The 24,875-nt window shown below is 26.9% G+C and overlaps 1 protein-coding gene across 1 annotated transcript in view; it reads left to right on the forward strand.

Moving 5' to 3' along the window:
* Positions 1-24,875, forward strand: part of LOC107443709 (huntingtin) — a 140,482-nt gene that overhangs the window by 88,740 nt on the left and 26,867 nt on the right. Inside the window, exons 36-45 of the mRNA XM_016057666.3 lie at positions 1,973-2,217; positions 5,388-5,511; positions 9,772-9,891; positions 13,199-13,573; positions 14,597-14,774; positions 16,744-16,812; positions 18,759-18,884; positions 19,077-19,253; positions 21,940-22,186; positions 24,419-24,490. Coding sequence (XP_015913152.2) covers positions 1,973-2,217; positions 5,388-5,511; positions 9,772-9,891; positions 13,199-13,573; positions 14,597-14,774; positions 16,744-16,812; positions 18,759-18,884; positions 19,077-19,253; positions 21,940-22,186; positions 24,419-24,490 — 1,733 coding nt within the window. The remainder of the gene's footprint in view (positions 1-1,972; positions 2,218-5,387; positions 5,512-9,771; positions 9,892-13,198; positions 13,574-14,596; positions 14,775-16,743; positions 16,813-18,758; positions 18,885-19,076; positions 19,254-21,939; positions 22,187-24,418; positions 24,491-24,875) is intronic.

The following is a 24,875-nucleotide window of genomic DNA, read 5'->3' on the forward strand; positions in this document are numbered from 1 at the left end:
CCAGAGTATGTATTACAATTTTATAATATTTGTATGAAAATTTCTGGACTCTGTAATTTATTACATTAAAGAAAATTTATTTAATCTTTTTTAAATGTGGTTATTTGTTTAGCTGTCTTGTTATTTTTTTATAGCCGGTCTCCCACGGTCCTTAAAAGTCCTTAGAAACTGCTTAATTTCTATTTTGGAAAGTAAGGGCCCTTAAAAGTCCTTAATTTTTTAGCATCACTATAGTTGCTAGGAACAATTTTTCAGTTCAATTTTTTAAAACAAAATGTAGTTCTTTTTTCACTTAGAATTGGACCATGCATCGAGGATAAAGCATTTTGAACGTGGGGGAATTGGGGGAGCAAAAATTAATGTGGGGGGGGGAGGCTCAGGCAAGGGCAAGAAAGCACGTCCTTTCATTTAATATATTGGTTCTTTCATTAATCTATTCGTCTTTTGCCTACAATGTTACTCTATGAGGAGAGGGAAGCATTCTAAAAGAAAAGAATAGTGTGGACAAGGGGATTACTGCACATGGAACAGATAGTGCATTTTTTTGGGGGGGGGTAGTTTTAAGGTACCTAAGTAGAAGACCCACACTAAGCTTCAAAATTGACAGAATTCAAGAAATTCAGTTCTACGGGTAATGCGTCTGCTTATAGGAATTAAGAAAAGAAGTTCTATCTGAAAAAAATTTTTGAACTAGAATCCGTAACGAAAACTATTTCCTAAAATCTTGAAGAATTCAATAAATCTGTATAATATTTCAATGTGTAATAAGTAACTATAAATTTATAGAAAGCATAACATTTTTGAAATTCATGATTGTGCTGAAAATTAAACAGATCTATAAGAAACAGGGTTTGAAAAATCCCAGCCTACCTAGGTTTTTCATCAAAAACTTAGGATTTATTGGGTTTTTGAAGAAAACCAAGTTTTTTTTTCTTGAGTGCTAAATAAGAACGCATGATTTGCTTCTAACAGAAAGTTAAATGTTTGGTAATTATTTATAATTTGTTTTGTTTCATTGTAAAATTAGATTGTTACACTATTTTTATTTCTTAAGGATGAGCAGATTGTTACATAAAAATTTAAATCTACTCAACTAAAAGGTCCTTAGATTTTAATAATCATTTTATTCAGTTAACATTGCTACTTAATATACTGTTTTTAATTTTTGTTCAATTTTTGGTTGCTTTAAAATTAGTTCATGTGTTTCGCCAGAATGTTTAGTAACATGAAAAGTTAATTCCTAATGACAGGTTTTGCTGGAAATAATTTTGTTAAAGTTCATCAGAAAATTAAATATAACACATTTGTTGGTCTAGTAGCAAAATATAAAAACTTGTAACAATTTTTTCAATGTTTTTGCCAAATTTCTTTATTTACTCTTTTTTTTTTAATATCCATGAAAAAAATTGCAAATCTTAATTTCTGCAATTAATTTTACAATTCTATCTCTATGAAATCATTAAAAATGGAATACAGATTAGTTTCATACGTTAATTTTTACAATCTGAATGACATTAACTTTTAACAATCTGAAAACGTTTTTTTTAAAAACTCGACCCTGGTTTGCAAAATTTGCCTAGTACTTCTTTGGCGGTCCTTGTTAATTAATACAATTATATCAGGGCTTACATTATAATTAAATTGTTTTTTATTATTTCTTTTATTTATAGATTTTTTTAGAAAGGTAAATAATTGGCACTGTTATTGGTGGCAAGTATATTTGATAATAAACAATCATACTATTTTTAAAGCTCTTAATTTTTCAAAGAAAGTACTTAATTTTTTCAAAAAAAAGTCCTTAAAATTGCTTAATTTTTGCTTTGTTAAAAGAGTGGGAACCCTGTATAGAGATCTTGTTAATTTTAAAGTTTTTTGTTGAGCATTTTTATGTTAAATTTATTTGCACAATTAGTTAATTTTTATGTTTAATTTTCTACTATAAGAAAATAATTTGATTTTATATTTTTCATAGCCAACATTTTGGAAGAAAGCTTTAAATTGCTTAGAGAATATTCATCCATCTCAGTCTGGAAAACTTTTAAGCCTTTTGATTGATCATTTTATTTTCACTCATCATATTTTGATTTCCAATTTGTGTGATAGAATGGCTTGTAAAAAATTAGAATTTTTGATTTCGGATCCCAGCTCAAGTCAACTTACGCCATTAGATATTGAAAGAATGGTCAAAAGTTTGGAAACTAATGGTATTGTTAACAGGTAATGAAGTATATAAATATATATTGTAACTTTTTGCTTCTTATAATATTTTTATAATAAAATTTTCTTATTTCTATCTATCCTGTCTTAATTTTACAAAACTTTTAAGGTTTATTATTGTTTATTGTTCAATTTCATTCGTATACATGAATGATCTGATCTCATTGCTATTATTCCTTTTTTTTGCAGTTACTTTGTTATAACCTTGCCTCTATCATTCTGTTTTTTTTCTTTGTAAAAAAACTCTAAGAGAAAGAGTATCAATTAATTAGATAACTTTAAAAAATTTATCATCCTTTTTGAAACAGAAAATGTGTTATTTCTATTGTTCTACTAAACTAAACTCAGTGGCGCGACAGCTCATACAGGGCCAAGACCTACTGTGCCAGTCTCAGTTTTCTTGGGCTCTGGGGTTCAGGAGCAGATATTCCGGTCAGGTGGTCAGCCGAACGCGGAATTCCCAGTGTTTAGCTCCCAAGCATCATCCACTGAAGGAATGATGAAAGGCTGAGTCAACCTTGCCCGGCCCGAAGATCGAACCAGGAACCTGTGGCACGATAGTGCGAAGCGCTACCTCTAAGCCACCGGGCGTCAATTTCTATTGTTCAGTTTAATTAATTAAAATATGTATTTTAAATTGTGAATTGAAAGTGTTTGTGGATAAATAAAGTACACACACCACCCAACCGGGCCAAGCACCCAGCATGACTTGTTAGAGCTCTATATTTTAACACACATGGCAAGAATGCCATGTAGTTTTGACTCTGGTTAGCTGATGTAACTACCCCTCTTTCCAAATGTCCACATCACTACCAACAAGAGACAGTTTTAACATGCACTTTCCTATGAATACACACATGTTTAGAGGATCAAACATGTTGTAAGGATCAAACTTGTAATATTTAGCACTCCATTAACCGTGTGAACGATGCCTTAATTGACTGTGCTACTGAAGTACTGGGTGATGTACAGTGCGCCAAAAAAACAGACCACATTGAATAGCTTTAGATCTAATGATCGGATTTTTACTTTCTATTACTCAATCTTAATGGCTCCAAGGGGAAACCTCAAATATGCTAATTAATAAGTGCAGACATTACTTTAAGTCACGAAATCAGACACAAAAATTTATTTTTTCTGAATAAACTTATCTTTTATTTTCGATGGATTCGGAATTCTGACCCCCAAAATATAGAAGGATTAACATTAACCCCTTAATGTTAATCTTACTTTTTATGTAGTTTATTATCTCTCAAAAACTTTTGAAACGAATTGAAAAAAATTTGCGCAAAATTATAAAATTCATTTATCCAAAGATAATTCCTTGCAAAAAATAACTTTTAGTAAATATTTATTGTTTTTTATTATTTTATTTAATAATGGTTGAAAAATTTTTTAATTGTAAGGTACAATTTTTTTTGCATCATTTTAAAGAATGCAATTTTGCATGGCAAAATACAAAATTTGAGCCAAATCGATCGAATAGCTCCTGAGAAATTGAATTTCAAAAAAGTCAAATACTTAAAATCCGATTTCGCAGGAACTATTTTTCCGATTTGGCTCAAATTTTGTATTTTGCCATCTAAAATTATATTCTTGAAAATGATGCGAAAATTTTATATCTTACAATTAAAAAATTTTTTACCATTCTTATTTTTAATGATTGTGTGTAATTTTTTTTTAATTCGCTTATAAAGTTACTGAGATATAGCAAAATACAGAAAAAGTGAAGTTAATATTAACCTTTTACTTGCAGCTGTTACAGCATATGTACCGCTAGAAAAAACTCCTCTCATTGCGGCGCTGGATCAACATTTGTTCCCGTGGTTCTCTTCCCTCTTTTTTTCTCTTAGACCGCCATAGCACCTGTCATTTCTTCAAAAACACCCTGTAATTTACTTCTATTGTTAAAAAAAAGACTTAACACATGCATACTTTTGATTCAAATTGGCTGAAAGATTTTTTTCCTTTTATTATCAGTTGGCAAGTTTTGAGGAATAGGAATTTTTTTCATTCCCTTTGTGGTACTAGTTGCATTTCATTCCAGATCTTTTCTGTGACGATATTTAGCGAATCCTTGGTTGTTGTTTTATATTGATTTTTTGTTAGTTACCTTTGTTTTTTGTTTACATTTTTGTTACTTTTTTTAAAATTTTTGTTAATGTTTCAATTTAATTTTTGTTTACGTATTTTTTTTAAAATTTGTTGCTTTTGTTTGGTATTTTATTGTTCTTTTTACATATAACGAATTCTAGAGTGAGACCACTCGTTCGATAAAGAAATGTTTGGACGTTTTATAATTCAACCAAAGAATTATTTTATTCATCCTTATCATGTAATATTTTATATTTAACACACCTTTTTTCCATAACTGAAATTAAAATGAAAATGTAATCAAAATATATTTTAGGACACCTTTTCTATTCAGATGGTTAACAATTTTAAATTTTGGAAATGCTTTATTCATTTATTTATTTTTAATAATTTGATGACTTTAGATCGTTTTTTTAAAATTAATTTTAAATTTTTATAAAGATATCTCGCTATCTTAATTCCCTTTTTATATAGTTAATTTCTCTTGTATCTTTCTTAAATTTAAATTCTAGTTTTATTAAGCATCTTTTTTTTATTTTAAGTTGATTTCTTAGCCATTTTTAAGATTCTTTTCTATTTTTAAGAACAGTTAAGTCATCAAAACTCGAAATGAGCTTTTTTTTGTTTGAAACCAAGAAGGAAATTAGCGACAAGTTCAAGAATTTGAACGTTATCTGATCATTATTCTGCCATCTATTTTAAATATGTTATGTAGGTACGAAGGTAGCATTAGAAAAATGAGTTGAAAATCCTATCTTGAAAAGGAAATAAAATCCTGACTATGGCTCTGGATGTAATGTTGAGAGAAATTTTTATTGCATTTTGTGATTGAGAGAAACTTGAACTTCCTGAGGCTTCCATTTATTTTTTTCTTAATAGAAATAGATAAAACTTACAAAAAACTGTGTTTTGTGATATGAAAATTTATTAATAAGTTATTTTGAAACATGTATTTTTTTGGGAGGGGGCGAGACAAAATGTGGACGACTATTTTACAATTACTTACATAATAATTTTATAAAATATTTCTGTATTTATAACTACAAACCTTTCATTATTTGTTAATTTTCTTTTAGGCATAGAAAGTTCCTTTCATTATGCGAAAAATTAAAAGCAGTTTTAGGAAATACAATTGATGATTCCTCTCACCCTCTCTCTCAACACTCACTTCTATGTATTCAGGATATAAGTTTAACCAAAGTAATTTTTTTTTACTTTTTCAATTTATCTTTTTTATTTTACTTTTTTAATTTTTTGATCCAATTAAAAGAAATTTGAAAGCAAAATTCTAGCATTACGATAAGTAAATCTGCTTTAAATAAAAATTTAAACTTTTATTTTTTGTTATAATGGTAAAAAAGAATAATAATAAGCAAAGAATAATAAGTTTAAATGAAAAGTAGAAAATATCCTCATGAGACAGTATATTTGGCATGTCAAGTTCCAAACTTGACATGCCAATGACTTGAAATTGGCTTAAATTGACTAAGTTATTTGTGCCCAAAGTTATCAATATTCTAAATAACTCACGAAAAATTGTAAAAAATTTTAATAAATAATTTGTTTGGTTTTCATTTTTGATTAAGTGAAAGTATTTTGTTTAGTAGTGATGCAACTTTTTAATAACATTTGAATTTTAAAGTTTAATAATTAGTAAAATCTTTTTTAATTGTACTAATAGGAACTTCATATTACATTTTAGAAATTCTCCTAGTAATCATAATCTACATACTGCAAAACAATTCAGTATTCAGTTACTAAATTGATATGAATATATAGTATTCTCAGTAGTGATAAAAAGTTTGCAGTAGAGATTATTTTAGTACATTAGCAGGATTTCCATAGGTCCAGGAAATATCAGAAACCTGAAAATTTTTTAGGAATTTAATTTTGGCATGAAAAGTTTAAAAAAAAAGGCACTTTTTTTTATAGAAACCAGGAAAATCCTTGTAAATGTCCAAACTTGAAACTTTCAAAAACAGTTATTAATTTTTAAGATCCAAGTTACAATTCAACATCTACTATAATTATTTCTTGTGAAAATTCCACTTTGCAATTGAATTTTTAAATGATATCCTCATTTAGTTATACAGTAGGGAACCGATTATCCGGAACGATCGGGACCATCGCTATTCCGGATAACTGATTTTTCCGGTTTTCTGAATCGATACAAAAAGCCGTTTTAACCCAACAAAAAAAAAAGAAAAAATAGTTGGAAATAATCTTAAAAAGAAGGAAAAACGATGAAGTAATACACTAATGATTATTTCCAAAATGATGGTAAGGTAAACATCTTTCAAAAAAGAAAGAAAAATCCTAAAATCTTATGAGGAAAATGTTTTTTTTTTTTTTTAAATGGCGGGAAAATGTATCGAATTTCGTTCCGGTTTTTTGGTTTTCCGGTTTTCTGATTTCCGGATAACGGGTTCTATACTGTACTTTGTTTCTTACGAAATCTAATATTAGGTGTATCAAGTGAGCTAATTCCATATGAAATGAACAAAAGACCATTGCTTTCATGTCAGATTTTTATAAAAGAAAAAAAACAATAATAATAATAATAATTGCAAAATAAGTACATATTAAAAAACAAAATCGGAATTTTTGAGGCAAAAAACTGTTGAGCCATTTTGAAATTTGACTTGATGGAACAAAATAGCATAAATAGAGAAAGTGGCTTGTATGTTAATTTTTTAATTTAAGAACAAATTTTTTTTTTAATTTCTGGCTCATTAGAAAGGAAAAGGAGAACTATGTAATAAAATTATAAAAATGCTGGAAATACATATTTAATAACTATTTAAAAGTTTTTAATTTAAAGATCACTAATTATAACATCTCAATTCTTTGCCTCTTAATGTTAAATTACCATACTTTCTACTTAAAAAGATATTAGAAATTTTGTATTTGGTCATTAAAAAAATAATAATTGGTTTTTAGCCAAAATATTTACAGATTTATTTGGAGTGAACTATAAAAGTTTCCAGATGTCAATTTTCCCCCTATAATGCTAAATAATATACTTTTTAACATAAAATTAAAAAAGAGTGCTTTTTGTTTTAGGTTATTGAAAGAAAGAAATAGTGGTTTTTAGGCCAAAACATTTAAATAAGCTTCTTTTTATTGTGAAATTATAAAGTTTTCCTAATTTTTTTCCACATAATATTAAATGTACTTTTCAACATAAAATGTCAAATTTGTTTTTGGTCATTAAAAAATAAACCATTTTCAGCAAGAATACTATGTCACAATGTATTTATAAAGAAATTATTTTTCTATTTTCTTATTGTTTATTAAATTAGTAAGATTTAATTACTAGTATTATTACTATTATTTAGACTTTAGAATATTTATATAATATTTGTCTGAAATTCCTAATTGGAATTTAGGTTAAATTTCTGAGCTTTGTTTTTTTCATGTTTTTCATTTCAAACAAACTTTTGATGATAGAATATCATTTGACAGTATACCTTTAAAAAAAGATGAAAATAAAAGCTTCATTTTATTAGAAAAGTAATTATTGAAATTGAAAAAATTAGCAGATATTTCTAAAAATTGGAAATGTTATGAAATGCATACAATGAATATGTATCTATTTATCATCAAAAACACATCGGCAAAATGTGAAATTTATTACATATACTAAAAATAATATAAAAGAACCATACACTGAACTGTTGAAGAAGCTAGTGTTCAACATGGAAAGTAAAAAATGCTTTATGTATATTGGTTATTAGTGTCTGGAAAAATATGAAGTATGAATTATATAATTATGGAACTAAAATGGTCACAAGTTGTTGATGACACAGATAATGGGTCTAAATCAAACAGCCTTCTTTAAATACATTAATCAGCATTACATTTAAGTCTCAAAGTCTTATTTTAGTATGCAATATGCCAAACTACATTCATGAGACAAAGTGGACAACAGCTCAATAGTTGTCTAACGTGTGTTTGCTGTGTTCCTTAGAAAATTAGCTTAATGTGCTGATTACAAGTAAAAGTTCAGTGGTTGTTTACGTGCTTTTGACTGATATATAATATTATCCATTCAGAAAGTGTTGAAAAAATTAATCAATGCTTAAATGTAGGCTATGTAAATTAATTGGTAATTTATTGAATAAGAATTAAGAGTTCCATATTTGTTGGGTAATACCACTTTTTATTTTTTTATGACCAAAAATAAAAAAAGAACGCTTTTTGACTTTTAATCTTAAAAGTGTAATATTTAGGGTTATGTAAAAAAAATTGAGATTGACTTTGTTATTGTATTATTAAAAAAAATTGAAATATTTTAGCTAAAAACAGCTGTTATTTATTATTAAAAATTTTTTTTTGATGACCAAAATAAAAATTTCCTCAAGAATAATTTTAAAATTCATTTTTAAATACTAATATATCTATTTGCAGCATTTTAACAGTTCAATTACACTGTTCTCACTTTTTTTAGACACTAAAATCAAGAAAATTTGTTTGAAGTAAAAAATAGTTGGAAGCATGTGATCTACCTTCTCTAGTTGCTTCATTTTGTTTAAGTTAATCTAAATTCAAATGTGTCTGGCAATCATAGCTTTGGTCCAAAAAGTACATGTGCAGGAAATTTCAATAAATTTGAAAGAAATTTCATTAAAATTTGTGACTTGAGGGCAACAAGATTTTTCTATTTATTTTGGTTCATTTCAAATGAAATATTCCAGTTTGTTTACGAATTATGGTCTTGAATCATATTAAAATTTGTCTGATATATCTGGAATAGTTCAGGAATTTAATTTTTGAAATTAAAAGAAAAATGTAATTACAATGTTGCTTTTTTTTTCTTCTTTTTGCTCCAAGTTATTCTAAACTCTGAGGACTTCATTTTTTTATATATATAATAATTATGCAGATAGTCTTCATAAGTTAAGTTTGTTAGTGATCTTCCTGTTCAATTAATTAATGGAAAACTAAGAAAATTTTTTAAAATATGTATTTTTGTGTTTATTTTTATAATTTATTTACTTATGTTTTGGATATTAAAATTAATTTCTTTCTTTTGACATTTTAATGAGAGTTCAGAACAGTTTTTGACATTTTTTTTAATTAGATGTGAACTTGATTGATTGTTAAGGCTAAACTGTTTTATTCTTTTGTTTTAAAGTTAAAAACAACATATATGCCAATTATTTTCCAGTATTCTAAAAACCTTTTATCTTTCTAATTTTTATTTTTTTAACATTTAATTTTTGAAAAAAATATTTATTATTTTATAAAATTGGATTTAAAAGAAAAATGTCTGATATATTTTTCTAACTTAGTTCCAAATTTTTATGTTCAAGTATATTTGTTTTCTTTTAAACCGCATATCACATTGAACTTTATTCTATTTTTACATTTTAATTCGTTTATTCAGAGTATAACTCTTTGAAAATTAGCTTTTATAATTTTCTTTTTCTTTTAATATTCTTTTTCTTTATTTTATAGGAATGGTACACAATGTTTGTAAAGAAACAATGTTATAGTAGTTTGTCTCCTGCCAAAGAATGTGCTCATTTATTGAGTAATTTTAAGTATGAAGATATTGTAGCCATCATGATTTCAAAGGCACAGTATAATTTATTATTCTTATTCAAAACTCTTAGCCGAAATGCAGAATTCATTTGCTTCAAGGAAAACCTGGGAAATTCAAGGGATTTTAAATTAGTTTAAAGAAACAGGAAAAGTAAAAAGCGTAAGTAAAAGTACTGAGGAGAAATAAAAAGTTTTGCTAAAAATCTGAAAAGAAGTTAAGAATCTTGAAAATAGAAAAGACCTTTTTAACTTTAAATGGGAATTTTTCTTAATTTAATTGTTTACTAAGATTTATTTTGCTACTAATATTATTTTCTTGTTTTTGTGTTGCTGCATGCAATATTTTTGAATATTGTGCATCTGGATAATCAGGGAAAACTTAGGTAATTTTTTGCTCAAATTAAGTGTTGTAATTTATGAAATAAGCGCCACAGTCCTTGATTTGGGGCAAAAATTAAAATATCGTAATTTCTGCACAAGGCAGAAATCTCGCAGTACCTGAATCGGCATACAAACAAACTAAAAACATAAGAATGTTTCAAGTTTCTTATTGTGCATCCAAAATTATAAAATTATTAACTTACATTTCATAACAAGGAGTTATTAGTTGGCTTTATTTTACCATACAAAGAGCTGAACTCAGACCCGCCTTCTAGTTTTTTCCTTCTAGTTTTCCTTCTAGTTTTTTTAAGGGGGGCAGCAACTCAAAGCACACTGTTTATATTTAATTCAATAGAGTTATGTGCAGTGTATAAAGCATTGGGTAGAGCTTTTAAACCTAATAACACTTATAATGAAAATATTAGTTCTTTAGAAATTAGTATTACAGAATTAACTAGAAGATTTGACACTTTCATGACAATAAGTACATCTCAAAATGATAGGCATTCAAGATCTAATCTTCTCGTTATAAGCTATGTTGGTACCATTATAAATTTAGAAACAGGACACATCACTGTGTAAACCCTTGTGATTTTCAAAAATCCAAAATACTTAGGGAAACTGTTGGGCCGAACAATTGAATAAGCCAATAACTGCAACCTGATAAACTGCTGCCTCTTTCTTTTTGACAAGTCAAGTAAAAGGCACTATCTTGTGGACTCCAGGGCTGATGTCTCTTGTAATTTCATAATCAAAACCAACTAAACTATTCCCATCTGATTTTAAAATTTATGCTGCAAATTCGAGTTGAATCCAAACTTACAGTAAACAACTTGTCAGTTTGGATTTAGGCTTGAGAAGATGTTTCATAAAGATGAATATCACAGCAGATGTTATAAAAACAATAATTGGCACAGATCCTTAAGGAACATGGGCTTTTGGTCTACATTAAACAAAAGCGTTTGATTGATCCTTTAATATCATTATCAGTCTCAACTAAAACAATGAAAGGAATCATCTAGATCCAGAGATACATTCTCTACTACAAGAATTCAAAAGTTTTTCTTCAGAAAAGATAGAACTGGATAGAGTTAATGTCAGCCATAATGTCACTCATGCTTATAGGCATAGTGTGAAGAAAAAAAAGATTTTTTTTTTGGGGGGGGCACAATAATTTATCTTTAAAAGATGCTATATTTGTATAAAAAAAGTTGATATTAGTAGGTCGCCTCTTGATTTCAGTAAAAATTTTATTTTACAGTAATAAATCAATTAAAAAAGCAAAAAAAAAAAATTAAAACTTTTTATTGAAATTTTATTATGAATTAAATAATGAGTCAGAAAATATAAGAACTAAGCAATATTCATCACATCCTAATTTTTGTTTTCATTTCATGAATGTAATCTACCCATTATTTTATTACATTTATGATATCTGCTTGAAAGAAATGGCATTTCAAAACATATTTTCAAAATCAAATGAAAAAAAATTATTCTAAATATATATTTATTGAACCTTTAGAACAGAACTATTACTGCAAAGTTTGTTAAAAATGATTACTAAAAATGTTTTATAACTTAAACAAAAGTAATAACTAAAATTGCAGTCAATATATGAACACATACCAACCAATATACTGAACCAACTGTTATACTGAAACCAAAAAGCATAAAATTTACAAGCATGTAAAAATGTGAACTGTTCGAACAATGTATTCAGAAAGGAAATAAAGGGAGTTATTTCAGTTTACATTTGAAAAAAATTTAAGTTTTTAAGGAAGTTATAAAGCTAATTTTGCTAATATTAAACATTAAAGATACATTTCAGCCCTTATTTAATGCTTTGAACCTAGAAGCAACCTAGACTAAAATCATTCTTCTTGATGATATGGCAAAATGATTGGTCAACATTTTGAGTCCCTCAGGTTCCATTAATTGTTTTGTTATTTTTTGGTTTATAGTAATTAGAGCCAGTCTAGATTTGATGTGAAAAATAGATTTGAAAACACAGTTGTTGCATATTATATGAAATTATGGACTTTGATAGTTTCGAAAAGAAGGAAACTTTATTTTTGATGTGTTATTATCATTTTTCAAGCATGGCTAAAGATATAAGAAAACTTAATTTTAAAAGTAAACAGCAATTTTCATTGGCATTAGGGAGTGAATGAATTAAAGTAAGTGATATTAAGTCATACAATTCAAAAATAAAATATTCTAAATTAAGAAGAAAACGAAAAAATATATATTTTTTAAAAATAAAAGTATTTATTAAAAATTAAATATAAAAAAGATAATTACTTTGATTTTTAGACAATTATGACGACTGATATTTATGTGCATAAGAATCAAATTATTCAAAAATATGCTAAATACTTAAACTCAAGGCTCTAAATGTGTGCGTTTAAATTATGTTACTATAAACTTTTTTTTACGATGCATTTCCTTGAGAAGTACAAAATTATAAAACTTTGTTTAATAAATTCTTATAGTGATAATTAAATTCAGTAATATTTAAGTCTTATCAAATATAATCGATTTTATTTATAATCATTCCCTTTGGTGCCCTTGATTCGCCTCTTCCAAGGATTTCTTCAAAATTTGAGGGAAGATTACTCAGTATTTTAAAATATCACTAAATATTTAAATACGTAGCCGAGCATATAAAAGTAAAAAAGGCATATATAGTTCATTTGAGATTGTCTGCTGCTATGGGAACATGATTAAAACCATTTCTAATGGGAAAGAATAGAAAAAAAATTTTGACTTTCCCAACAAAAGCCAATTCAAAATGGTTATCCCAAACACTATTCAAAGTTACTTTTTTTGTGGTGACAGTAACTGCCAGCGTTTGTCTCTAGTGTCTGAAGGAATTCTCGTGATAGATAGAGAGTAGATATGCAAGTTTTACTTAAAATTTGAAAATAAGGATAATATATCATTATTTTTTTTCTTTTAGGATTTCCAACTACCTGTGTTAGAACATTGTTTAGAATTAGGATCCCAACTTATGGCTTCTTCTGAGAAGTATTTAGGTACAAGATGTAATGATCCATTTGTAGGTGTCATAGAAAGTCCAGGAAGTGCATTATACCGTGCTGCCCAAACTGTTTATTTACAGCATTTAACTGATTTTGCCTCTTTGCTGCCTAAGACTTTAAAACATCTTTCTAAGTTGCATACATTGTTTACAGAAAAACCATTTTGGGAAATTTTATTTTTTCTTGTTCCTTGTTCATCTACATTCTTGAGTTCATTGGATATTTTACCTGATAAAAGCATTCCTGAAAACTCCCAAGATGATATAATATTATTGAGCATCATATGCTGTAAGGTAATTTGTATGATTTATGTTTTTTTGCTTAAATTAAATGTTTGTATTAAAGTTACAGCTTTAAGATTTTACTAGAGTTTCCTCTTTCGAAAAGTCTTTTATAAAATGACCTATAATTAAAGTTGAAACCTGTTATAATGGATAAAAAAGTTAGCTGTTTAAGAATATGTTAATTTCATAAATTAAGAAAAAAATAATCCAAAAAAATTGAAAATTTCTTAAAAATTTTAAAAAATTGAATAATTTCTTTCAACAGTCTTGTTACAAATACATGTACTTTTTCCCGAAAAAAGTAACTAAATTTTAAAAGTATAAGTAAAAGTATGTACTTTTTACTTTTACTTTTGTTACAAGTAAAAAAAGTAAAAGTATTGCCATGTATGCATATCTTACAAATTTGCTAATGTAAGAATGAATGATGCAGACAACTTCTTTTCAATTATCAGGCAATCTCTTTCTTATTTGAATTTCCAGAAATAATTCATAAAATTAATCAAGGAATGTTTTTAAGATTTAAGTTCAAGAAAGCATTTTGTATTTCTTTAGAATTAAGGAAAAAGATATTTTTTAAGTGTAAAAATGTATTCATCTAAAAGTTTTTTTTCTTATTTCAGCATAACATATGCATAGGGAATTTTTCATGATGTCGAAAATATTGTGTTATCAATGTTTGTGTGTTAGCTGTATTTCAAGTGTTAGCTGTATTTTGTTTTATAAATCTGTCTTTTTTACTCTTAAATTTTGTTTATTAAAAAAATAACTTAAGCATTATTTTTGTCTTTTTATTTGAAAGCTATAGTTTAGTCTTCATTACTTTTTGTAACTAATTATTCCAGTAGTATGTTAAGATATAACTTGCATGTATTGAAATTGTCATTTTTTAGAAAAATACTTTTATGATTGTAAAAGAAGATTTTTATTCTTATTTATTTATACTTTATCCTTTAAAAAGAAAAATATGGTATCATGAAATATAGTATAAAATTGTTTTTGTATAAATTTTATGAATGTGTTTCCTTTTAGGCAGCTGTGTGGCATACAAAGTTTTCCTCCTCATCATCATCAGAAATGATCAAGTTAACTTTACTTTTATTGGATAAAGTTTTAAAAAAATCTGAATTGACTCCAATTGTGAACTCTTATCATCCATGTTTGCAAATGTACTCGTGCATATCCTCTATTCATCATCTAATTAATTATTGTAAGTATATTTGATGTAAAATGGTAGCATTCAAACAAAGTTTTGGTTTCTGAAATCAGAAAAATCTTTAGCTGCACTGCAAAATAAAACTTCATACTTGTAGCATACTTGCATATTCATTAGCTTTTTTAAAAAAAATGGAAATTGAGTATGTTATTATTATAAAGTTAATTTCATAATCAGAAAATGAATCTAATTTACAAATACAGAAAAAGACAAAAAGGTAAATTAATAATTAAATCAAAATGGAAAAGCGCCTAAAGCAGCTAAAACAAAATAATTAAAAGCAATAAAATAAAAGATGCCAATACACATATCTTTTCTTTTATTGCTTTTTATTATTTTTCCTGCTTTAATTGTTTGTTTGAATATCAAAGTTAATTTCATGTCAGTTATCCAACTTCTATATAGGCTTCATCCCCAGACACAGAGACTTTCCTTTAGGGTTCAAAGACGGTGACACTCCCAGAGTGGTCCACTTATTTTTAACATTATTTTAAGCCATTAAAATTGAAATAGTTTTAACTTTTTAAAATCTTTAATCAACCGCTTTAAATTTTGAAAACTACGAAGAGAAAATAAATTAATTTTGAAGATGCTTACAGTGACCACATTTCCTATTGGCTCTCTGCCACCTAAAAGTTTGTAAGTGTATTAAAAAATTCTCTTGTAAAGCATTATAAAAAGATAATTTTGAATACTAAAAAAGGTGCCATTCCAAGCGAAATGTACAAAAATAAAGAAATCTATGTTTGCCTGTGGTTTTTATAGGAAAGGTATGGATGAAAAATAACTAAAATTATTTTTTCAAAATTTTTTAACCAAAACAGCGATAAGAGAGCCAACCACTTTAAAAATTGACTTGAATTAAGGAAATAATGTAACTATGTATGGTAGTTCGTACTTTAAAATATTTCATATGTTTTATTTATGAGTGAATTTTATTAAATTTGTTGTCATTAGAAAGACAAAAATCAACGCTATGTAATCAAGCTACTGAAATGTTTAATATATTTATATAAGTTTTTAAAATGATGAATTGAAATAATTTCTTTTTTTTTAAATGTTAAGAATATTCTAGTAAGAAGTAACAATTTTTATCACCTCAAATGTTTTCTTCTCATGCTAAATGTCATGCTTTTCAACTGTAAAAAATCAAGAGCATGTTTTTTGTCTTTAAAAAAATAAAAAGTGGTTTTTAGTCAAAGTGTTTCAAAAATTTTCAATCAAGATTCTTTAAAATGATGTTAAAAAATTTTGTAACTTAGTATTCTAAATTTTTTGGCTATTTTTAAATGAAATAAAGCATAATAAGTGTTTACTAAAAGTTACTTTTAGCATGGAATTGTTCTTGGATAAATGAATTTTATAATTGTGTGCAAAACTGTTTCAATTTGAATAAAATGTTATCAAGATATGGCAAAATACTGTCTAATTTTGCACATTTTTTATTTTTTATTTTGCCATGTAAATTTACATTCTTCAAAATGATATAAAAAATTGAATGTCAATTCAAAATTTTTTTGACTATTATTAAATAAAATAATAAAAAATGATAAATATTTACTAAATTCTTCATTGTAAACAATGGTTTTCTATGACTTATATCAATTAGGAAAACAACCCTGAAAAATAATATAAATTGGGGTGGGAGGTATTCCTTTACCAAAAGGACAAAAAGTTGTTGATTATAAAATTGATTATATTATTGATTAAAAATTTGTATGTTTGAATGAAATGGAAAAAAATTACATTAATTTCTGGCCCCCCTGATATATATACCTTATAATATTAATTATGGGAAAAAACAGAAGAATAAAGAATATTTCAAGTATGTGTACTAGCAGTACTTGATCACTAAAAAATGTTTAATAGATCTAATGTATTTCGTTTTTAACATGAATGTTTATCTACTATATAAATAATTCAAAATTTTAATATAATAATGTTATGTTTTCTCTTTCATAAGTACTACAAGATTGTGCTGTTCCTAAATTTGACTCACAGTTATTATCAGAACAACACTCTCTCACACAAGGTAAATTATTTTAAGTATTTTTCTCTGGCTTAATTTGTTATACTTGTTAAAATGTAAGATGGTAGCCTATAATAAATTTAAGTTTATAAACTGATTGAATTATTTTATACAAAAGTATTATATGAAGCTGTAAAATATACAAATGACTGTTATTTCATCAAGTCTTAATGCCAAGAGCGATTTATATTGTTTAATTTCTATTTACTGTAAGCATTCCCTGGTTCATGGTTATTACTAACATGGACTAGAACTCACTTAGTTTTTTTGAATAATCTGGTGCTATTTTTAAACACTGTTGTTTTCCCAGTTTCATTTCTAGAAAGCTTTGTAAATTTATAACCAGGTAGATAACGTTTTAGTAAGTAGTTATTTTTTTAAAGTTTTTTTTATTGTTTTTAAAAAATGCATTTATTTAAAAAAAAATTTTATAGCCATTGTATTATTTCAAAGATATAGTTATGTAATAAGTTGAAAATTATTATTTGAAAATTGCATTGAGAAAGAAAAATTGGAAATTAAATCAAGTGTTAGTATGTTTAAAAAAATTTCCACGATTGCAATATAGAACCAAGTTTAAGCCTAAATCATCAACAAAATGTAGTTTGTGTTTTCCTTTTCTCATATTAGATTTTTCCTATTTTTCATTGTTATCAATTTTGTCATCAAATCTTTCAAAATTCTTATATTTGGGTGTTCATTATTTGTTTCTATTTTTAAATTAGAAGGTTTTAGCTTGTAGTGCCTATTATTTTAAATGGTTTGATTTAGACTTAATTTAAGTATACAACATTAAGTGGGTAATTTTCTGAGTCCTAGATATTTCCCTGTTGGTATAGTGGGTTTACTATAGCCACTATGGCTTGGGTCAATGTTTAGGGTTTTGGAATCCACTTCGTTCGGAAGCTTGTTGCAGAGACTACTTTTACAACCACTATCTGTCCCTAAGTATTTTAATTATGGTAATGTAGTGTACCTATGTAAAGAGGAGAAGGCTAGTGTGAACAATTTTTAAAACTTTACCAAAAAAGTTTGTCAATTATTATTTTTAACTTTTCTAATATGTTTTCATTAAAATTTTAACAGTTGTCTTAATTTTGAGTGATATATAAGCTTGTTTGGCTGCATACTTTTTTTAATAAGATTTTTACAGAAAAAATCGTTTTTGGCTACTCTAGACTCATATTACGGGACTAGTGTGGATATGACCAATTAAAATGTTGATTAAACCAATTATTAATCTGTAGTTACTTGTTAAAAATCAAATCAAAACTATTTTTAGTTTGAAAAAATTTCTGGGGTAAGCAATCTGAATAGTGTTATGATAAAGCTTAATATACACATTAATCACAACTTAATTCAGATTAATAATGTTTTTTATTTTTACTATATAAATTGGTTTGATTATAAATTATGTTTTATCATTTGATATTTACTTTACTATAATTAATTTACATTGATTTTAACCATCACAACTTATAAACAAGTTAAACAATTATGCAAGACCTGATAATAGTCAAGTTAGTCACTAAATTATTAAATTACAATAAAACAGCTATTTCTAAGCTTGTGTGAATGAAATTTATTTTGAAAACAATAATTATTAGAAAACATAAAGTTAGCATGCATTTAAGTTATTTTAGATAAATAAAAGTACTAATTCAAAGGCGACTGGACAATCTGTTCATAATCTAGTGGAGTACAATGACATTTCCGGTCATGGGTTGCTAAGCAATTCTTAATCCTTATGATATGTCCTATCTGCTCATGAAGTTTGTCTTAACATTTACTAGACACTCTGTATATGAAAGACAAAAATAGAAAGCAAAAAAGATCTAAAAAGTTTAACTGTTAAAAGGGAAAAAAATATTCAATGTACATTATTTGACTATATACTTGATAAGAGCTTAGATTGTGAAATAAATGAAATCTAATATTCTTTATTTTAGAAGAATCTCTTGCTCGTAATTCATGCATTCAAATAGTTGAATTAATTGACTGCCTTGAGAAGCAATCAAGTTTACTCTTTCAAATACCTGAACAATTATTCATTCCATTGAAAAGTGTTATAAAAGGTAAATGTTTATTACCAATATAATTCATTTTATGTTTCATTTTGCAGATATTTTCAGTTTTTAATTTGCTTTAAGAAAAAGCCCTTATATTGCCTAGTGTTTTTTCAATAATTTTTTTTTTATTATATATGATTTTCTTTGTTTATTTCTTTACAAGGATACACTAAAAAATTTCTAAAACATTATTTGTAGGCTTATCAAGATTACCTTTGGTCAATAGTTTTGCTCGAACACCACCTATATTATGGAGTTTGGGTTGGAAGCCTGAGTTATCTGGTGACTTCAAAACAACAGTGCCTCCTCCTCCTGGAGAATATTTGCAAGATCGAGATGTTTTAAAACAGTACATTTATCGAATAAATGTTCTTGGTAATTTGTTAGTTTGAATAATTTTGTATGTTTTATCCTCCCAGCACACGAACTCAGCAATTTTACATTAGCGCACTTGTCATATTTCTTACGACAGCTGTTACTTAACAGTTTTTGCAATGCAATATTGCACAAATCAAAGAATGTTGATTACAAACTTGTTGAAAAATTTTAAAAATTTACCGTATTGCTACAAAATACAAATAATGTCACATTCAAATGAAAGTAAATTATTTTTAAATACTTTTGCTTGTCAGGTAGCAAGGCAATGATATATTTTATTATAAAAAATTTATTAGTTGATGAATATATTTTAAAATTTAAGATAGTTTTAATATTCATTACAGGCAAGTATGAACAAATAAAAAAGAAAGCCTTGTTAGGAAAAAAATAAGTTTAAAATTGCTTCCTTCTTTGAGGAAATTTTCTGCAGTAAAAAAGTCAAGAAAATAAATTTCTAGTTACAAAAACTAATTTAAATTAGCTTGAATTTTAATATTCTTCTTTATTTTACTTCTAAAAATTAGAAATCAGAGAAAGTAATAGAATAGTTATAATACGAGTAGAGTAGAATAATGATAGCAAAATATAATTCTAAAGAGATTTCTCATTGTCTTAAATTCTCATTGCATTCCATGCAAAAAATTTTGGTATTCAAATAACGTTTGCTTGTGTATCTAAGGTATGTCTTTCATTTCATAGATGCAGAGGTTTCCTTTTTTTTCTCTCTGATAGACAAACTGCAGGTTTCTGCTTTCAATGAAGATTGCTTTGGCACTTAATCATTAAGAGCAGCATAATTATGACTTAGAATAGTTGGAATGTCAGAAGGTATTGTTTGGATTTTGGCACAGGAATGAAAATGCTCTTTCATGAGACTTAAGTGATAAGTTTTTCAGAAAGATCCATCAGCATGGTGTTTTGTTAGCTGGCTTTGCAAGCATGTGGCATCTGGGCATTTATTCCAGCAATATTCAGGAGACTGAAAAAGATAGCACTAGGCCACGTTCTTGTGATTTTTATAATTAAATAGGTTGCACACAGTCTATCAACAGTGTCCACTCCTTCTTTCGTAGCATTATAATCCATGATCATTTCTGGTTTATTTTTGCTTGTATCAATGCTGGCATTATCCTGCACAGTAGAAAAGAGAATTATTGCATTAAATCTACAATGAATGAAAGAAACAAGGACTTTGTCTGGCTGGAAACCAAATATTGCTGTTCGCTCCATCTGTCTCTTATTTGGCAAAAATTCCAGTGGCACTTCCTTTTTATTAATTTTTTCCAATGTGGCTAACATGAGTCAATTTTTTTGTAACAAATATTTTGCAAGTTGGATACTCTGAGCCCTGATTGCTCAGGGGATAAACCGCTCGTCTTCCAATGAAGTGAACCGTGTTCAAATTCCAGCAATGGCTGGTCAATACAAATTCTTCATCCAGCTCGCATCAACCACAGTGCTGATGTAAAATATCCTCAATAGTAGACGGATCATGGTTAGAGTCCCCTTGCCATCAAGCCAACCGTGGGAGATTTTTGTGATTTTCCTCTCCATGTAACACAAATACAAGTTAGTTTCTTCAAAAAGGCAAATTTCTCCCTGTACTTGATCCAAAAGTTTCCTTATCTTCTGGATTGGGTTCAAAATTACAAAGCTACAGAGGTGAACATTAGTAGTCGTAAACCTGAAACATTGGGTTGGCTGTTCAACAGCGGTTATAAAAGTGAAAAAGTTGGATACTCATGTAGTTATTATCTGTTATATTTCTGAAATATTTTCATGGAGACCAACCTTTTTACAAGATCCATAACAAGGCTTGAAACAGCATAACAACCACTAGGTTGTGTTCCACAAATTTTGAGACCTGGTGCATTAATTGTTTTGGGGTTGCTTCACACATACATTTTTATCCTATACTAGGAAGATTTACTAGGAATGTACTGCATTCATTGCCAGCAGCCTCAAAAGGGATACATCAAAAGTGGTGAATTCAATCAAAGTGTAGCAATCATTACAATTTTTTAGAAATGATTCAAATATATTTCAGTTAACTACCAATTTGTTCGTTTTTGGTCCGTTCTGTCTTGTGGATTTATCATCCAATCAAAGACAACTTGTCGAATGTTCACCCACGATCAAATTGTGTATCGTAAATTTTATGAACCTCGTAGCACAAAAAATAAAAATTTTCATGTAATTTCCTGTTGGCATTTTCATGATGTGAGAAAGGGTTGAAAGGAGGAATAGAAATGATCTTCAGATGTTCCAGCTGCAATATGCAAAAATAAAGAGCATTAAAAGTTGTATCGTAAATTTTAAATACACACTACCACGTTGCACAAAAAATAAAATTTTTCTTGTGATTTCTTATTAGCACTTTCCAGGATGTGAGGAAGGGTTAAATGGAGAAATCTAATAATCATTTCTATCTAATTCATAATTTAATAATTATTTCTCTATTAAATGCCTAGTTTCATAATCTAATAATAATTTCTCTATTAAATGTCTAGTTTCATACTCTAATAAGGAAAGTTCATGAAATAACAATTATTGTATATGTTATAAGCAATCAAATATTTACTTGGCATCTCTGAAAGGTCAAAGTATTAAAATACTTTTTTACATGTACCACTCACTTATTGTGTTTTTAATTAATAAAATAAAGTTTATTTGATAAATTAAGGTTGGATCACAAGGCAGCAGTTTGAAGAAACTTGGATGGCACTGCTTGGTGTATTGAGTGCAACTCCAGTAGATGATGTAGATGGTAAAGAAGAAGATCAAGAAAGAATAAGAACTAGTTGTCTAGCAGTTAAAAGTATTACTTCTTTGTTACTGCAAACTTTGCTGCTTCCACAACCTGGGAACCCTCACAACAGTCAATTTTTACTGCAACCTCGAGATAAGCCTTTGGCATTTCAACATACTAAGTAAGATAATAATTATATTACCATCTGTAATGATACAATTAATGGTGCATTTTATTCTGAATTTTTATTAGTCTCAAATGTTAAATATTTTAGTCATAAAATTGAAATTTATTGGCTAGCTAGATATCTATCAACTTGAGACTTGGTTATTTAGCTAGTTATTTATAGTGATACAGCTTTTGAATTACAGTATCATTATAAATATCTAGTCAAGTAATTGTTTTAATGAAACTGCCGCAAGAAAAACTGTATCTGTGAAAATTTTATATTTCATATCAGTCATCAATAGTTTTCTATTGAGATTATACAGGATAATTTTTAGAAAGTTTAGAATTTCTAGATACTGTAACACAAAAACAATTTATGACATGGTCCTATATTTTAAACTGTTAGGTCAGTGAACTCATAAAGTTTTCTCAAGAGCAGTGATGTCGGAAATAAAGACCATACTACATGACTTGTATTGGAAAAGGTCACATTGACTGACATGGAAAAAGTGTTTTGTCTTATTAAATTGTTCTAAAAAGAATATGTTGTTCAACTGTTTCAGTTTGTTTTTTGTTTTAAGTTAAAAACCTTGTGCAACGGGCTATTTGTTCAAGGTTCATGAGCCTTAACAATAGACATTTGACAACCCTATAAGAAAATGGTATGAACAAGCTGTTATAGCTGTGACAGCAAGGTTAACTTTGCTATGAGTGTAGTCAGAGTATTGTTTATAAGCTCTAATTCATGGATATGATATTATGAGAGACCAAAATTAATTTTATCTAACTATCACCAGATTTCAGACTTCTGTGGCAAATTTTTACTGCAATTATTTATTATTTTGCTATTAAAAGTAAGTATAACTAATACAAATAGAAAAATTAACAAAATAAAAATTAGTGTAAAAATCTGACAATCATTTTAGTCTGTTATCCTGTAATCATTGTATGATATCATTGTAATTAATAATACTTCGTTTTGGGGTTGATAAAAAGCATGTTTTTTTTTCACATTTACCAAACAATCTCTGATAAAACATAGTACTAATGCTTTATATCATTAAAAAATAATATTATATTTAAAGTATTTTATTTTAAACTTAAAATAGCTAAATTTTTTAAATAATTATTGCAAACTAATCACTGGATAAATTAAATCATAATTGTTTTCATTCAAACTCAATAATTCCTTCTTGAATTTGTAAAGACAGAAACCCAAATAAAGAATAAATTACAGTACAAGCTCGAACTTCGATATCTCAAAAACCTTATTATGTCAGCAGAAAAAAATTTCCCCCTTCGCATTATATATTCACCTAATGTTAATTTGAATTCCTATGTCAAAGAATTTCTTCTCAAAACCTTGTTATTTCGATTTTTTTTCGTAATAGAAATTTATTTTTTCGTACAAATCAATTAAAGTAAAAAGTTTATTGCAAACCAATTCTTTTCTATTTAAGGCATAATTATTTTTTCTTTTAAAAATAAAATTATCAATGTTGTAATTACATAAATATTTAATTGTAGTTATTCTTAAGTTTCATGACTCTACTTCTTAAATTTTAGAATATATTTTTCTACTTTTTTAGAACATATTTAGTTCTGAACTCATTATCTCGAAAACTCTCTGTCTCAAAATTGTTTAAGTATCTCTTCAACTTTGAGATATCGAGAGTATTCTGTATTTAGATTAGAAAACATAAAAAAATTTATTATTTAAAATTACTCTTAACACAATTAGCCGGTCTTCATTGTATATGCACACTAACTACTCATCTATATTTAAATAAACAAAAAGTTAAATGGGGATAATTGAAATAAGTTCATTAAACAGAAAATCTTTTTTCTCCTACATACAATTAATGGAAAGCTATACCTAAATTAAAATTTTCATGTCACTTCTATCCACATGAAGTCTCTTTGTTATTTATAAGTCTTATTGACCATCAAATAGTAATTTGCAAACATTACCTTATTTCATTATTTCTGCAGAGAAGACCTTCATTATCAATGAGATTGAGATCAGAATTAAAATAAAAATTTACTACCATGCAAATGTATTTGTATGAATACATTTATAAATTATATTGTAATATTTGCAAATATTTTTGATTTCAATCAATGTTTAAGTTTTTAAAAAAAATTCAAATGATTTATATCATGTTTTAAATCTTGCCAACTCAACTTTTTATGAATATTTTTTTAAATACTTTTAATTTTAAAAAAATTTACTTTGTACATATAGGTGTGGCAAAAAGCTTATGTCTGTACGTCTTCCTATCTACACTGCATTACAACAGCTTTTAAACTGTGAGAGGTATATTTTTATATTTTTCATAATCATTCTATTCCTTACTTTTAATAAAAAAGAATTTTTAACGATAAACTACATACCGCTAGCAACTGTAGATTATCAAAGTATCTGTACATCATTTTTCCTCTCAGATTTAAAAATTAAGGCTAAAAATTTTGAGAATAGAAACAGAGAAATCATTTTTAATTCCTTAACTTACTCAAATACTATTTGTTTCCCTATCTGCAGATGCCATCTGCTGATTTGTAAACGAATAGTGACGACTTTCCAAAATTCTTAATAATTTAGTTTAATCAATTGGAATTTTGAAAAATAAAGATTTTAAAATACAATAAAAATTTAAAAGCTGAATTCTTAATTTTCAGAACTTTAGTTGCTTTTTTATAGA

This window comes from Parasteatoda tepidariorum, chromosome X2 (assembly GCF_043381705.1).
Source record: "Parasteatoda tepidariorum isolate YZ-2023 chromosome X2, CAS_Ptep_4.0, whole genome shotgun sequence".
In the NCBI taxonomy this organism is placed as follows: domain Eukaryota; kingdom Metazoa; phylum Arthropoda; class Arachnida; order Araneae; family Theridiidae; genus Parasteatoda; species Parasteatoda tepidariorum.